The sequence below is a fragment of the Octopus sinensis genome, linkage group LG6 (assembly GCF_006345805.1).
Source record: "Octopus sinensis linkage group LG6, ASM634580v1, whole genome shotgun sequence".
NCBI lineage: Eukaryota > Metazoa > Mollusca > Cephalopoda > Octopoda > Octopodidae > Octopus > Octopus sinensis.
Genome location: NC_043002.1, coordinates 66334635 through 66352640, shown reverse-complemented (window position 1 = coordinate 66352640; position 18006 = coordinate 66334635). Strand labels below are relative to the sequence as shown.

At 33.4% G+C, this 18006-nt stretch overlaps 1 protein-coding gene across 3 annotated transcripts in view; it reads left to right on the top strand.

Moving 5' to 3' along the window:
• Positions 1–18006, top strand: part of LOC115212896 (alpha-actinin, sarcomeric) — a 152362-nt gene that overhangs the window by 101447 nt on the left and 32909 nt on the right. For 2 of the 3 annotated variants that reach the window (XM_029781693.2, XM_029781695.2), the window contains 2 exons: positions 1517–1604; positions 9996–10074. In XM_029781693.2, the coding sequence (XP_029637553.1) occupies positions 1517–1604; positions 9996–10074 (167 nt within the window). Of the gene's footprint in view, positions 1–1516; positions 1605–9995; positions 10075–10648; positions 10728–18006 lie in introns of all 3 variants that reach the window. The other variant, XM_029781694.2, reaches the window with a different exon arrangement.

The following is an 18006-nucleotide window of genomic DNA, read 5'->3' as shown; positions in this document are numbered from 1 at the left end:
AGAACACCTTTAGATTTGTTTTTGATAAATTTCTTCCTGAATTTTTTTTTTTTTTCATATATAAATGTCATATTTTTTTTTACAATTTTTTTTCTCCTTCCATTGAATTTCTTTCATCATATTAAGTGCTGATAGTTTATCCTTGAAAGACATCTTTTCCATTATTATAGCTGCTGTTATTAAAATATATCTCTAGTCTGTTGGGTAACTCACAAATTTAAAACAACATGAATCAGAAATAGAGAAAGAAATCAATAGAAAATCATGCAATTTTCTTTGGCACATTTTGACTATTCACTCAGCTACTGTCCACTGTAAAAGTTCAAATTTTCTTTTACATATTTCAATTATTGATCTATGCGCTAATTTATTTGATTATCTCGGGATTTCCCTCTCACTCAAAACAAAAACGCCAAAATAGTCAACTGTTATAACAGTGAAAATACCTGTAACAACCATCGAGATGTGAAGAAAAACTGAATAGACAATAAGGAAAAATTCTTTGTGCTATCTTTAATCCTTTTGTACTAACCTGCCTATGACTGTCCCTGGTTCTATGTTAGAATCTTCCAATTTTAAAGTGCTTTAAATTAAAACCTTCCATGAAAATATGGTGTTAATCTTTGCTCTGAGCACCAGCTTAACAATAGAAAAGTTATTTCACTAAATTCTTCAATAATTTCAAAATTGATTGAAATAAAGACAGTCTATTTCAGCAGAAATATGGAAACAGAAGGATGGCATTGATTTGTAACTCAATGTGTCACAAACTCAAGACAGCTGTCTTTTATTCTTTCAGAATTGATAAAATAAGCACCAATATATTTATTGCAATCACACATTTCCCATCTTCAACAAAAGAATTGATTTCATATTTAGTTTTTAAAAAAAAGAACTCAATTTTGAGCCAATTGATAATGAAATCACAGTTATCAAACTATATAGGATCAAATGTGTTGCATTACAATTTCTAATTTTTCAGCTCATATTTCTGTTTTTTAATCACACAGATATTAGTAAAAATGAGTACCAGTAATAATATGAGTTAAACAACCTGTGATATCTTCCCTTATCAAAAGTGCTTTAACCATTAAATAGCAGATATCATCAACTGGTGCACAATTGTACAATGTGGGAATCTCAAATGAATCTATATTCACACCTGATGTAAAGGAAAGTGAATATTTTATGACACTTTGTGATAAGGAGATTGCAAATTTTACAATGTAAGAGATTAACAATAATCACGGTTTTTGTACTTATATAAAGCGAAACAAAGTACAAGAACTTACCCTTAAGAAAAAGAGGTTTTTTTTGTTGTTGTTTTTGTCTGTTTCACACACACATTCATGCAGCCTTTTCTTGCCATTTAAAGGATAACCTTGCAGGGTTATAAATGATTAATATTTAATCAACTATCCATTTCATTAATAATAATACAGTTTGATGGATTGTAGTATCATATTTCTCCTTAAAAACCATATTGATAATTTACTACCTTTTCCTCTTCCAACAGAGATGTCAGCTAAAGAAGGTCTGTTGTTATGGTGTCAGCGTAAGACAGCACCATACAAAAACGTCAATGTCCAGAATTTCCATCTCAGGTAAGGAAATTAATCCGCTAATCAGTCTGTTTATCAATCCTCATTATTTTCTTCATTAAGATAATGTCCCAGTTGGGTGACACTATTTCAGTTAATGAATGTCAGTATTGCTGGTAACCCTTCAGTAAATATATTTTGTTTATTCCTATGACTAAATCATTGCTGACATCATCTTTATTATTATTATTATTATTATTATTATTATTATTATTATTATTATTATTGTTGTTGTTGTTGTTGTTGTTGTTGTTGTTGTTGTTGTTGTCTGTGGAAATTACTCTCTCATCTCCACTGGCAGACATTTTTCTGCTGGAGAAGTAGGGAGAAGGAAAAAAAAAAACCGAATGAATCACATATAAATTATCAGTGCAGCTTCAAATCAATAAATTATATGTCTGTTGTACTGATCAGTTAAACAGCAGTTACATAATAGATATTCAGTTGTTGATTGAACTAAAGTAAACAAGCCTTCTTAGTTTGTATTGTAATCATATACATGCTTGTCTACAATCAACCATTTCAGTCTGTGTTGAATAGATTTTCAATTTTCAGTTTATTATTACATAGCAGTCTTCTTCACTAAAGTTTGGTGAGAGAGTAAGAGTACCAGATGTTTTATATACTGGTGGCGAGTTCATAAGTCTGAGGTTCAAGTCCTGTTCTAGATCAACTTAGATATTGTCTTTTGGAATAAAATCAAATAACTATCAATTAATCAGTTTGTACAATTATCCAATTGGGTTGCATGCTAAATTATTAAGGGGCTGGTGACACTATTATTAGTAGTACATAAAGCATTGCTCTCTAGGTAGTATTTTCCTAGTTTATGTAATATATAATCATATCTTCTTGGGTTGTATGGCTGTAAGGTCGTGAGTTCAATTCCTGTTGGAACATTGTGTCCTTGAGCAAGATACTTTTTTATGTTGCTCCAGTCCATTCAGCTGGCAAAAATGAGTAGCACCAGTGTTTCAAAGGACCAGCTTCATTCTGTGTCACACTGAATCTCCTTGAGAGCTACATTAAGGGTACACATATCTGCACATTAATTTAATGAGCAGCTTGTTCCATTGTTCAAATCAACTGGAACCGTCATCAACGTAACCAATGAAGTGCCAGTTATAGGACCTCAGTGTTTAAAGTGTCCTTTCTTAAGACAGTAGGGTATGGTTTGGGTATTCATTTAAGCAAGGCTTCTTTAACCCCCACCTCCTCTAACTTTTTTTTTATTATGCCTTATTTTTCAAAAAAAGCAGTCATTGATTTCTTTTGTGTTTCTAATGTAAGATTCAGAATTTGCAGAAATAAAATTTTGATTGTTTTCGAAGCTGATTTGGAGTAGAGAGGATATATCATGACGAAGTCACGAATAGCAGTGAACAGACTTTGACAAACCTAAATGGTTGATCGATTAACCAAACAATAAATCAAACAATCACTTAGTTAATTAGTTCAATAGTTAACAAACTGACAAACAAATAATAAAGAAGTGAAATAAAACCAATGCATGTGTTTACTATTGGCATAATGACCCTTCTGAATCATCAAACTAATAATGACTTCACATCAGGAATCTTGCAAACCTAATTCAAAAAACAAAACAGGAAAGTCCTTTTTAAAAACAAAAATAATGAGTCTCATTCCAGTGTTATATGAATGTATTTATGTATTAATTATGTAGAAAACTACTGTCTTGTAGTGGCTGTATTAGCTCTGAAAATAACGGATGTAATGTGTATTCAATAATGGAAGCAGTTAATCCTTTACCGATTGACTTTCTGAAAATATATAATGTTGTTGATTCAATTTATTAACAGCGAAAATGTAATTACAAATGCAAACATCATTACCATTCATTTAACATCCGTTTTCCATTGTGGCATGGGTTGGACAGTTTGACAGGAGCTGGCAAGCTGGTGGGCTACACTACGTTCCAGTTGTCTGTTTCGGTATGGTTTCTATGGCTGGATGCCCTTCCTAACACCAACCACTTTGCAGAATGCATTGGCTGCTTTTTATCTGACACCAGCATGGGTACTTTTCATGTGCCACCAGCATGGGTAATTTACATGTGGAGCCAGCACAGGTGCTTCTTATGTGACGCCCCCCCCCACACACACACACACACAAATAATTGGTCAATGACAAGAGAACAGAAATTATGTGGTCACTTTCATTACCCTATAGCGGTTTCTGTATATGGAACTGTGTGCCCAGAGTTTGAGCATCAGTGTAACATCTTCATTGGTACAACTATGATACAATTATGAGTAAATAAAATCATAAAATATGTATACAAAATATATAGTTATACACTTCAAATGTTAACTAAATATATATATATATATTATATATATATATATATATATATATATATATATATATATATACACATAATACATACACACACAAGCATGCACACATACACTCACATGCAAAAGGACTTCCTGTTTTTGTGAATGCACTCACATTAGAGAAATTCTAGAAAGCAACTGTAAATCTAAACATAAGCCAAATACTTTTTTTTTAATGGTTTGATATAAAAAGTTTGAAGCAACAGGTTAAAATTCCACACTTTAAACGAATTAATGCCTAAATTTGTGATATTTTATAAGAAAGGTCAAAATAAATAAATAGTAAAATAACTTGGCTGAAAAGTTATTGAAATATGAAAGGGAAACGAAAACATTAGCGAAATAACTTTCTTTGACATCTATTGGTAAGATTGGAATACATAAATAAATAGTGAAATAACTTTATGAAAGGGAAATGGAGAAAGTTACTGAAAAAGCTTTGAAAATTATTTCCATAACTTTGAAATGTAGAAAGTTATAAAATGGAGAAATTTGAAAGTACTTTCATTTGCTCTCTAGAATGAGACATGTGGGTGGAAGTAACAAAGAAGTGAATTTAGGTTTGAAGATGTAGACACAGAAGCTAATTGTAGCGAATGAGTGCTGTAGAAAATGATGAGGGTCATGAGCAAAGATAGTGTTGAAAATGAAAATAAAGACAACAGTTTTATTAAAATATATTAAAATTGGGATTTCTACAGATTTAACCATCATATTCCATTGAGTCAAAATTTTGTCTTAGAGTTTTGGTTACATATCTAGATATACTTACAGTAGTATCATTGTATAAAAGATTGTGAAATCTTTACAAAACTATTTCACTTTCAAATTAAGACTCTGGAGATGATGCTCTGATTATGCTCTAAAAACAGTTTGAGTTCCCATTGCAATTACTAGTGTACATCGTATTGGATAGAAAACAGCTAAAAGGAAGCCAGATTCACTTGTTATTTACTTGTTACTACAATGATTTTCTTCAGCAGGAAGTATTGTGATAGGGAAGTTCCTGTTGTAGCATTTAATTACTTCTGCTTTCATAGGGGCTTCAAAAATTTTACTTACAAATGTTGGCCTCTACTACCTGCTGCTCTTATCCCATCTCTCTCACACACACACACATATATATATTTTAGTGAGACTGCTAAAAGCAAGTAATTTGCAGTCTTGCTATTTTTAATTTCTGTCACTGCTTTCCTATAACACATCGGCTGTCAATAATGTAATTGCTGCTGCTGCTGCCGTTGTTCCATTGGAGGAGGCCTGTTACTGCTTTCACTGCATCTTTATTCCTTCTCTCTGTCATCCTCATCCCCGTCCTGCTCCTCTCCTTCAGGCTCCTTTTATAGCCAATAAATGACTCAGAGGGGATCTTACTCATTTACTTTTCCCACTGCTTAATTTGTACATTTTCCTGCTCACTAGGTTCTTTCCAACTACTGGGAGGGGAAGGAAAGGGGAAGGAGTTTTAAACCATGGATTGAGATGAGCCTGTAACCCCATGAAACACTTCAGAGTATATTTCTTCCCACCACCACCGCTCTGCCACCCTATCCAACCCTTTACATTCAATATATTTCCTTTTGCTCCTGTTATCAGTGCTGCTAAAGCCAGATGATGTGGGTTAGGATACTTATTCCTGTGAAGGTCTTTGGTGGATCAGGGAGTAACAAAGATGTAAAGATTTTATTCCCCCCTCAGGGTTAAAAAGAAATTTAAAAAAGTAAAAAAAAAAAACAAAAAAAAACAGCCGGAGTGAATAAAAAAAAATGTGTTTAGAATAAACTAAAAGGATAAGTGCAAAATAACAGGAATTCCTAAGTAAATAGGAATTATGAATGGAACAGAATGTGAATGAGATACAAGCAGGGCTATTAACATAGAAACATATGATTGGAAGGTTATAAATATAACTGTTGTCTTCAGTCGTTGAAATAATTTCAGCTATATCCTGACCATCTTAGAATAACTACGGAAAACAGAATTCTATTTTTTATTGACTCAGAATGACATATTAAAATATTGTGATCTTGTATGTAGATAGTCTTATCATCGTATCACAGGTTAATAGTTTTATATCAAAGTTCAAATATATTTTTCTTATACTTTGTAAATAAGATATCTGACTGTAGACAATTTGATTTATTTCAAGCAGATAAGGGACTTTTAGAGTTACTATTTTTCCAGTTTAAAAACATGCATCAGTAAATCTGTATTATATAATTTTGACCTTTTTTATAATAATACACATATTTTTTTGTGTGTAGCCATAGAAAGTGGTTCACCATGATATTTGGTAGACCAAATACCATATGAATAAGGTTAGATTTTTATGCTAGAAGTAATCAATTTATTGATTTTTATACATTTACATACATACCTTTTTTTTAATTGTAGAGAAAATTAATCATAACATATTGGCGAAGAAAATTGAAGTTTATTGAATTTAAATTTAAATGTATTTTAAAATTCCACTTATGTTTCAGGTTTGTCCATACTCTCCAAAAATGTGTTATTGAGTGAGATAGTCTGATAACATGTTTTCTTCACAATATCTCTATCTGCTTATAACACTTCTATATTCTAAAAACATTCACAGTGGTGACAGAATGCATAACCACTAAGAGAACTTCCTTATTAATTCTTTAGCCTGCTAATATAGCAACATGTCTCTTCAAGCCAAACTGTCTAGAAGTTTTTCTTTTAAGAAGTCCTAAGTTAACACATTCAAAATAAACTTCAATTAAATGCTAACCATATGCATATATGGTGAACTGAGTACATGGATCACTTTGTAGCATTCTATTATGTAGTCACTTTAAAGTACATTGAGTACAATACATCTGCTCAAGTAAAGCAGATTAAAGCTGGTCTTTACCATCGTACAATAATGTCTTCGATATTGTGTACTGAAAAGTGTAAATCTTATCTCATGAATAGAACAAGATTATTCTATTACAGGTACAATTTAAATAATATATGGAATCAGAAAACTTTGTGGCTATCACAGAAAGCTCCTTTTGCAGACTCGGCTAACACTCTACAAAGTGATCTAATACAGAGAAATGTAATGTAGAGTGTCCATGCAGCTAAGGTCCAGGAGATGCAATCAATGAAATTATTTCATGAGGATTAATATAAACCATAAAAATTCAGAAGCTATATTTATATAGTATCTGATGAGATGGATGTGTCCATCAAACTTTGTCATGTGGTGTTAAGTCAATCTGTTAGAGCCGACCAAGATTGGAAGATCATAGATTCAATTCCTAGATCAGGAATTGAGCAAACCACTTCATTTTTATGTTGCTCCAGTTCAGTCAGCTGTAAACAGATAACTCTGCAACAGACTGGTTTTCCATTCTAGTGGTGGGGGTGGGGAACAATGGCCTGCCCACCTAGCCAACCGGTTGGCATCCTCTAAAAGCTACAGCAATGCAAAGGTGTGCATTGTGACCAGTGCTATATACCATCTGACAGTCTGGCTGATATTCTTGAGTCACAGCTGAAATTTTTTAAATGATTCTTTTGGACAAGGGGTTTTTTTTTGTTTTTGTTTTTTTACTTTTGGTATTTTTTAAAATTTATCGTTAGGCACAGGGGTGGCTGTGTGGTAAGTAGCTTGCTTACCAACCACATGGTTCCAGGTTCAGTCCCACTCTGTGGCACCTTGGGCAAGTATCTTCTACTATGGCCTCGGGCTGACCAAAACCTTGTGAATGGATTTGGTAGAGGGAAACTGAAAGAAGCCCGTCGTATATATGTAAAGAAGCCCGTCATATATATATATATATATGTATATATATGTGTGTGTGTGTATATATGTTTGTGTGTCTGTGTTTATCCCTCCAACATCACTTGACAACCGATGCCAGTGTATTTATATCCCCGTAACTTAGCGGTTTGGCAAAAGATACCGATAGAAAGAGTACTGGGCTTACAAACCATAAGTCCTGGGGTCGATTTGCTCCACTGAAGGCACTGCTCTAGCATGGCCACAGTCAGAATGACAAACAAATAAAAGAAAAGAATTAGATCCATTTGTACTTATCTTCTCCAAATATGCCCTATTTGAAAGGTCTTATAGCTTTCATTATATAACATTTTTTAACACCAGAGACTATTCTATCTATCATCATAGTCTCTTACATTACTCAGTTAATGTTGCTTGTGTCGAAAGGCGGCGGGCTGGCAGAAATGTTAGCATACTGGGTAAAATGCTTTGCAGTATTTCATTTGTCTTTACATTCTGAGTTCAAATTCCACTGAGGTCGACTTTGCCTTTCATCCTTTCAGGGTCGATAAATTAAGTACCAGTTACGTACTAGGATCAATCTAATCGACTGGCCCCTCCTCAAAAATTTTGGGCCTTGTGCCTAGAGTAGAAAATATTATTAAGGCAGTGAGCAGGCAGAAATGTTAGCACACTGGGCGAAATGCTTAGCAGTATTTCATCTGTCTTTACTGTCTGAGCCCCACCGTCCCCCAAAAAAATTTCAGGCCTTGTGCCTACTGTAGAAAAGAATGTTGCTTGTGTCTCTTATTTCAAATACCCCCCACCACACGCACACACACTTATCATCTGAATGGTTCCCCACAGGAAAAACATCCTGCTGGGAAAATAATTGCTCTAAAAAAAATAAAATAAAATAAACAGTTTTCTCATTTAAGTGCAGAAATATTGATGTTGAAGAAACGCACAAAAATGAAAAATAAATATCTGCTCCTCCAAATATATGCAGATCCTAATGATTTTAGTTAAAGCTCTAATGACATTCTATATAGTAACGCCTTGTCATGTGTACTTTACTTTAAACTAGTATTTTCCACTGGTCAGCTCCTTATAACCTCTCTAAATCCTTTTATTAATGATTGCTCTATAGATGCAGTGAGTTGCAAATGGTATACATATTTTATATATACACATATATATATATATATATATATATAGAATTAAGATTGAATGAATGTGGTGATATCTGAGGTATGTTTGTCCCAAACAACTCTTATTTTAGTGCTGTTGACACTGCCAGATTGAATGGTACTGCCCAGGTGTCGAAACCATAGTGATATCCATGGGGAAGCTGATGATAGAGGTATGTTGGATTGTTGGTACGGCTGTTATTGTATATGCAGAATAGTTTTATAACACATCCATTTGGTGTGTGTGTGTGTATGTATGTATATATATATATATATGTATTTATTACTATTATGTTAAACTGTCGTATGTCCAAATGTGGCCAGATGCTCTTTTTTTATCTTTTTTTTTCCAAAATTCATATTTGCTTGCAAAGCTGGTTCTTTTAGTCAAACCATCGTATCTCCAGCTGCTTCAGATGCCAAGACATCAAAAATTGTAAAAGTGTATGTAGTACAACGATTTTGCTATGGAATGGTGAAACTATTTTCTCGTTTTCTGAAAAAGCAATGTTTTGGACTTACGACACCTTTGCATAATAGCAACGGTATATATATGTAGATACTTGAAAGTATATGAAATATATACATCATTTTAATGATGTTAGTCCTTCTTTCACATTTTAGTAACCAGTTTATTCTTCCTGTAATAGTTTATTTTGCTTATACTATTGTTGTTAATATGACCTTTAGCCTTCATGACCAGCTTTTGTTATAATTCTGATCAATTTACCAAGACAGAAGCATGTATATTTAAGTGTATGTCATTCAGTTTTTTTTTTCTTTTTTTTTTTTTTTTTTTTTTTTGGCAGAATCTTTAGCATGCTGGACCAGATGCTTAGTAGCATTTCTTCCGGCTTTTTACCTTCTTACATTCCGAGTTCAAATGATGCCGAGGTTAATTTGCCTTTCATCGTTGCAGGGTCAAGCACTGCAATTGGTGTGATTGACTGCCAAAAAAAAAAAAAAAAAAAAAAAGGATTTATTTTAAGACAGAATTTCATTTTAATACTTTGAACCAGAAACTCTTTATACCATTGTTATCCACTTGTGTGGGTTTTTTTTATTGTTATAAATTGTTTTATAAATATTGCATAAATGTATATTTGTCATATTACAGCTGGAAGGATGGTCTGGCATTCTGTGCCCTGATCCACAGACATCGTCCAGAACTGCTGGATTATTACAAACTCACCAGGGTAAATCAATCTAAAAGAGTTCTCTGCCAGTTATCACTGTTGAGTTGATAACAATAAACTCCGTTTTGTCACCCTCACGTTGTCCAACTTGTTGCCACCCATCTATATTTGTTGTCTGACCAGTGCTTTATTTATGCTGCTCACACAAACACTATCTAACTGAGCAAGTTTTGGCAGTTTATAGAATTAAGAAAATGATAATTAAGAGAAATAAAAAGATATTTATTTTCTCTATACTTTTTTAACTTCTATCATTCTTCTTCCTCAGATTTTTATCTCAGTCTGACATATCACTGGCAAGAAACGCCAGAAGTGAAATGAAATTTCACTAGTTTTGTTGTTTACTTACACATATAGAGAAAATAATATATCAAGTTTTTCTTGAAGAAGAAAAAAAAACTGCCAGAACTTGCTTCTTTTGGTGACGGTGCTAAATCCTTACTACCTGACACTCTCTTTTTTTATTTCTTCTCTATCTGTTTAATATCTGGTGTCTGTCTGTTCAGGAATGCTAACTCTCCGTTGAGCAACTCATCAAAATGCATGTATTGTATGTTTCTTTGTCTTTCTACAGCTTTAAAGATGGTTTGGCCTTCTGTGCACTGATTCATCGGCACCGGCCAGATTTAATTGATTACCACAAACTGTCCAAGGTGAGTGTAGTGTAGAGTAGCAGTTAGCGACAACCAAAATTGTTTTCTTTTCTATCATTTTTATTTTTTTAGTTTACTATAGAAACTATATCAGGTTACGTGTAGTATAGGGCTGTTTTTCTTTCCTTAATATCAGTTGCTGTTTCTTTTTATAAAAAAGAAGTGATGCAAAAATATCTGCAGCAATTAAAGTGTGTGTCCTATTTTACAATAAGCTAGTCAAACGAAATTCAGTTATTATTATAATAATGATAATAATTAAAGGCTGAGCAATGACTTTGGGGCTGTCTTGCCAACACTGCTTTCAGTAATAATCTGCTCAAGGCAACCTGTATTATAATTTTATTAAAATTTCAGCTGAAATCTGGTTATTACAAGAATGTTAACAAAAGATTTCAGGAATCAAGCATTTTCCTCATAGTTTGATTTTCATGTAAAAGCTCTTTGTGTTCCTAGGCCACTGAGAGAGCCTTGATATGGCTGTTTTACTTGCTAGAAATAGCAGCCTAACTTCTACCATCTTATAAAGAACACATTGGACATTGTTGTCCAGAGTACACTATTCTTTAAGAAATGTATCAATAGTATACTTTTGTTAGCAATATGGTTTATAGAAGTCATAAACTGAGGCTAACATAGTAAGTTCAAGGCCTAGCATCTTAAAGATTAGGTGATAAAGACTAGAGTTTTTATTACCTAATTGAAATCATCATTTATTGTTCCTATGTAATTGGTGTAACTGCTCTTACACTTTCTAAGTTATTCATTCTACTCTGGACTTTATTTGCAGTTTTAAAAAATATAATCTACTAAGCCTATCCTCCAGTTTTGTTTTAATAGCAGTTTAGCTTTTAGTATGCTTTGAAGAAGCCAATGTCAGAAGACTTTAGAAACTACAGAGACATGAAATAAATTGCTTTTAATGGTAGAATCTGAAGTAGATAAAGCTATAAATAAAAGCATGTAGATCACTGGGTTAAAAAGAGGAGTCTGAATCCCACAGGCAGTTTTTGACTTTGCCATCTGAGGGTTTTTTATTTTTTAGACCAATATTTACATGCTTTTATTTATTCTTACATAATATATATATATAGCAACAGAAATGGTATTAATGCTAAAAGGTAATCTTAATCTCCAACTGAATGGTGGGGTGTTAGTATACAGAATACTGTGCTATTTACCTGGATAGAATCTCTAAGAACTAGTTGTGCATTAAAGCACTTATAATTGTATCATTGACAGAAGAGAGCCGTCTGCTGTGGCTCCGATCATGGGATTTCACCCTGCCGTGGGTTCTTCAGTGACAGATGTCCTGCAGTGGCCTAACATCCAAATTTCCCATCAACGATATACAGAATAACAGTGCTATACACATACACACTATTTCTTCAGATAGTTACAAGTGTATTTTGACGTCAGTTTATAAAAACCGTGTTCTTTATAACATAAGAACAGCTGAAGCAGCTTACCTGAAATAATCTTCAGTCTTGTCTTTTCTGTTTTAAAGCAGACAGTAAATTCATCATACTTTTGCCTCCAGTTGTCATACTGTGTTTAAAAGTCAGCTTACAAATCTCTCACATTGCTGCTGAATATATTTGAAATCTCTTCTCAATGGAAATATATTTTATTATCAGCCAAATAGGCCTTCTTAAAATGTTCTTTCCATCATTTCTCTTGGCCTTGAGTAGGGAAATGCTAACTAACATGTTCTATGTCACATTAGTCAACAAAATATTAATTGCTAAAACGACATTTACTTAGTCTTTGCAGTCGAATTTTAATCTTCAACATACTGTTGAAGAATACGGGAAAACTAGTTCGTTATAATTAACGTATGTGACTGCTGCTATAATGTTAGCTACATTCTAAAGTAGCTTTACTGATATATGGGCAAATTTATTCATTAGTATCATCTATGACTATCTTTAATGTAGTACACTACTGGTACACTGTGGTACACCATTGACCTACTTCTTTTGTTCGAGCATCGTTTTCCCAAGATTAATTAACTATGATTTCTTATTCTGTAAAGACTTTATCTGTTTTACTTCTGTCTTTCCATGTTAGCATGGGTCAATTGGAGACTTATACTTCAGTTTTATAATCATTTGACAGAAGTCTTAGACATGGTATTTAGTCGCTATTTCACTGTTTGGTAAATTTTCAACATAGTGTTTAGGCTTGAAGTGCTCTCAGTTTCTTTTCACTTAATTTAACGTCATTTAGCAGAAGTCTTCAGTACCTCAGTTCGGGAAACTGGAATCAAATTTTTTATTTGATGGAAAGTAAAAAGTGCCACATGAAAATACGACACAGTACTTCAGTTAATTTTCATGTCTGATGTGCACAACATACTACATAGATATCTATTACATCTTGATCTCCAACTGAATGTGGGTGGAGGGTGTTAGTATACAGAATACTGTATTATTTATCTTACTTTAGGTTTTAGTTCTAGTCTTATAGTCATCATCCTGGACGATGTACACTTTCAAGAATCACTACTGTAAAATTCACATCTTCAGAGAATCTCTAGAATAATTGGATTTCTTCAGAATAAAATAACAGTAATAAAGTTGTCACAAGTTTAACTAATCAAATTGAAGTTTTGTTCATAGGACATCAGACTTAGTTATCAAGAATGCTGCCTTAAAGGTAATAATGTACCTTAACAAGGTGTATAATTCTTAAGTGTGTATGCTGTGACCTGTTAATGGAAGGTAACAAACTCTTCACAACAAAATACATCCACTATTACTGCATGTCATATAACTAGCTTCCGTGAAAAATCTTTCTTGCTGGTGGCCTTACATGACTTTACATAATTCACTTGTATATTTATTGAACACTTATTGCTGTTGCTGTTTTTGTTGTTGCTTGAATTTTCTAACTTTTGTTAAAAATATCAAGTTTATGTACGTTTACAAGCCATACATGTCAGAATTAAGTTGTTAAATATTTAGCTTAATTTAGTGTTATTACTATTAGATTGGTTTTATTTTGGAGTATATGGGAGAAACAAATAATTGCTCATTTAGGACCCAAATATTTCCATTATAATTTTGATTTATCCCTTTGCAAAAAAAAAAAAAATTACATTCATTTTATTTCCTGTCTCTAGACCTGTTTACAATTGCCTTCTCCTCTTCCAATCAATATACTGTATTTCCTCTTTAATGATGTTTGGTACCTGCAGAACAAATAAGAATTTCATCTTTGACTTATAACAGAAGCGTTGCCCTATACAAGCATGGGCAACTTTTCATGAGAATTGAGCCACATGAAACGTGGCTTGATCTCTTGTTAGTTGTGTCATTCAGGAGGTCCCATGGGTTTCTGGTTGCCCATGACTGATATATGGCATAAGATTTTTTTCTTCTTTTTTTAATGAAAATTAGTCAGCATTTAGTGCAGTTAATTGCTACTTCATATTAATAGTCTCCTCCTACATGTCTTATTACTTGGAAAGGACTGGAGGTGGTGGGGGGTCTTCTAAATACTTATGCCCAGTAACAACCTACCTGTGTCAAAACAACTTATACCTGTTCTGTCTCCCTGCAACATAAGATCATTTATAGTTTAACCTCACCAACCAATGTGACATTTACACTTTAGAATTTTAATACTCTCTGCAAGGATTATAGCAACCAAACAGTCTAGGATTAAAGAGAGGAAGAGGAACAAAACAAAAATCCCCACAAGTATCCAGCTGATTTTCATTTAACACATACTTAATCCCTTCTCTCACTATTCTTCTTGTCATCTTTTGCTTGGTTTGGGTTGTTAGCTAAAACTTTGTTATTTTTACAATAGGTGTAGTTGACAGCTGTGTTTTCAGTAGCCCTTAGCTTAACTTTTTAGTTTTTTTTCCTTATTATTATTATTTTATTTTATTTATTTATTTAGTTATTTCTTAGTTTCTAAGCATTGTAAATTGTATCTGAATGCATTGCTCCCCACTCTCTACATCCACGTAGTAATAATCTTTGCTATCATCTGCTGTTCTGCTGCGACAAATACACCACCGAGGATGATCCGGTGGCGTGTTACCATTTTTCTACTGGGAGTGAATGATTGCATTTTAATGATGTAATCAGACACTTGATAGATCTGTTATTCTTCTACTTGTTCCAATCATTGGAAATGAGTAAAAATGGCCATGCTGGAGCACTGCCTTGAAAAATTTAGTCAAACAAATTGACTCTGGTACCTTTTCTGGCAATCTCTTTGATATGTGATGGGGATGTAAACGAACCAGCACTGGTTGTCAAACAGTGGGGAGCACAAATACAAAGACCCACATACACATATACGGTGGGCTTCCACATAGTTTTCATCTGTCAAAGTCACTCTTGGGGCACTGGTCAACCTGGAGCTATAATAGAAGACACTTGCCCACGTGGTTAAACAAGCTTTTCTTACATATATGAATGAGCCAGGACAGTAGAGAGTCAAGAGGACACTTAGTCTTGTCAAGGACAACAGCTTCTCTAGAGCTGATTCCTTGTTAAAAGGTGTCCACTATATTTTGTCAAGTGGTTTGTTAGGGTTAGAGTAGTTATCAATCATAGAAACCAATCCAAAATTGGAGTGTATGAGTTAGACATAGTCCTCCAAGTAGTAACTATGATTAAGGCAATGTGTTCAACCCATGCTGGCATGTGCTGGATGAGCCATCATGAGCAAATCAGTTCTTATTCAGGTCTACTGTCCACCTTGATGAGTCAGGGATCATGACTCTCTCACATGTTCTATTTTTAACTTGTCTTCTTCTGCTGGATGCTTTTTCTGTTGCTAATGGCTACATTTCATAATTGCCCCGGCACTAGAAAGTTACCTCATTTCTGGCAGATAGAAGAGAGAATAGTGAAAAGGGATTAGAGCAAGAGAGAGAGAGGGAGAGAGAAAGATGATGAGGAGAATAGTCAAAGAGAACTAGTATACTAGGTGTGGGAGGATGATAAACAGAATAGTATAAGCAAGAGAAAGCTACAGGCAGCTACACAATGATTATTGGTAAGGAGGTTCAATAGGAAAGCATGATGGGGGAAGAAACAGTGAGAGGATGGGGGGTGATGAAAGCAGAAATACTGGAGGTGGGGAATGGGAATGAGAGTGATGGATGTTGATAAGTGACAAGAAAGGAGTGTGTGTGTGATTATACATTGACTCTCTCATTTGTCACTCATATATAATGTATATTTATATTTAGGTTTGTGTGTGTGTGTGTGTGTATCAAATTTGAATCCTGTTTCGATCCATATTCATATATGTATATATATATATATATATATATATATATATATATTATATATATATATAATTAAGGTGACTATCAGCAATTTAAAACCAAGGAAATGATTCACCATCACTAAGAGCACCAGCATTGCTAGAAATAGGAGTCATAGACTCCTTAGCATAGAGATCATGTGCTTTTTGTGGCTAAGGATTCTACAACTCCTATTTCTAGCAATGCTGGTGCTCACTGCACCCTTGTCACTCTTAGTGATGTTGAATTATAAATGTATACTGGTAAAAGAGAATAAAAAGGCTTATACAGCCATCTTTGAACACCCAGGTATAATTAATCGAGCTGAAATTCTCAACACCTACAAATGACGATGATGATGTATGTTCTGTTCAAGTCTCAATCAATTGTCAGTCGTTGCATGTTGCCTTCTCCTCAACCAAGCCTGTAGTGTAGTTTTGTGTTTGCAATTTTCTCTCTAAATGTCCTTGCTGTTGTCTCTCTAACCATTCAGTATTGTTACTAAACTCAACTAACTTGTTTGTTGTTACTCACTCCATTAATGCTTGTTTCTTTGATACTATTAAAAACTGTTTCTTTTTTTTTTTATATATATATTTCTTTCCTTTCCTTTAGTCATTTATTTATTCTTTCTTCCTTTTCTTTTATTTCACCAATCTGTTTCTCCTTGATGTAAATATGTTGATGTTACTCTCTTTCTAAGGCAAGACATTTGTTTTGATTTCAACTAAGTAATTACGAAAAACAATGCATACTCCCCGTTTCATTAAGTTTGAGTTAGAAGTTGACAATGATGCAAGTAACAATTTCAATTCATCAAACTTTAGTGTTTGCACTTCGACAAGAACAAAAAGAAGAAAAAAAAGCAAATCATGAGGTTTTGTTTGGTCATGGCACTTGACTCCTCTTATACACAATGTTTTAAACCAGGGTTGGGGAAACCCCTGCCCACGGGCGCAACTGTGCTCGCGAGCCTGTTTTATTGTGCTCACAGGCTGATATACTCGTATGTACAAAATATAGTAAATTTTTCTCTTCAAATTTACTCAATATTTGTATACTTATTTGAGACATAGGTCGTGTTTCCAATACGACTTTAAATGGTCAGGAATCGTCCGGTAACTGCCATTTGAATGGAAATTTTGTTTACACTATAAAACATATTACTAGGTTTATACCACCCTCTTGAGACCCAACTACACTTTAGCTGAAAAATATACAATACCTCATAAGTAATATAAACGTCCTAAATTCAATGGCAACTTTAATGAGGATGTTACGCATTAATTTAATGTGTTAAACTTATCTTTATTAATGTGTATCAAATTATACATAGATATATACAGGATTTACACAGATATAAGAGTTAGAACTTGTGATCCACCTGTGGACCTTTTTCTTAGGAAATTTTTGCCTGCTGCAAATTAATTTAAAAAATAATGTAGAGAAAATTACTTCATCATTATTAACCTGAATTTTGGAAAATAATTTTATATGAAATTTTGATAGGAAGTTTTTGTTTAGATCCCTTTAAAACAGGAAATCTGTACCATAAAAATAAGGGCAGTTACAGTCAGTTTGGTATCAAAAGGGTGAAATGAAGAACCAAAGTTAAGTAATAGCTTATTGCCCAGGACATAGTAGAAAGATTATTTGATGTAAGTGATAGATTCTTTGATGTAATGCTTATGTATTCATGAAACAATCTGAATAAATAAGCATTACATTTGACAGAATAATCTTAATGCTGAAGGGTTAGTATGAAGGAAACGGCTTTTAGGCAGTCATTTATTTTACACTATTCTCCTCTCTTCAGCCAGTTTGGTAAAAAAAAATTCAGTTTTTTTACTGGGATTTACTGAAACTTCTGTCTTTCTGTATTCTGTTTCCTATCTCTAGATTTCTGGGAAAATAGAGTCTGGTTATTTAATTTACTCCTGTTAACAAATTTGAAGTTTTTGCTTCTATTTTAAAATAGCTTCCAAATAAATTACTTTACCAGATGTT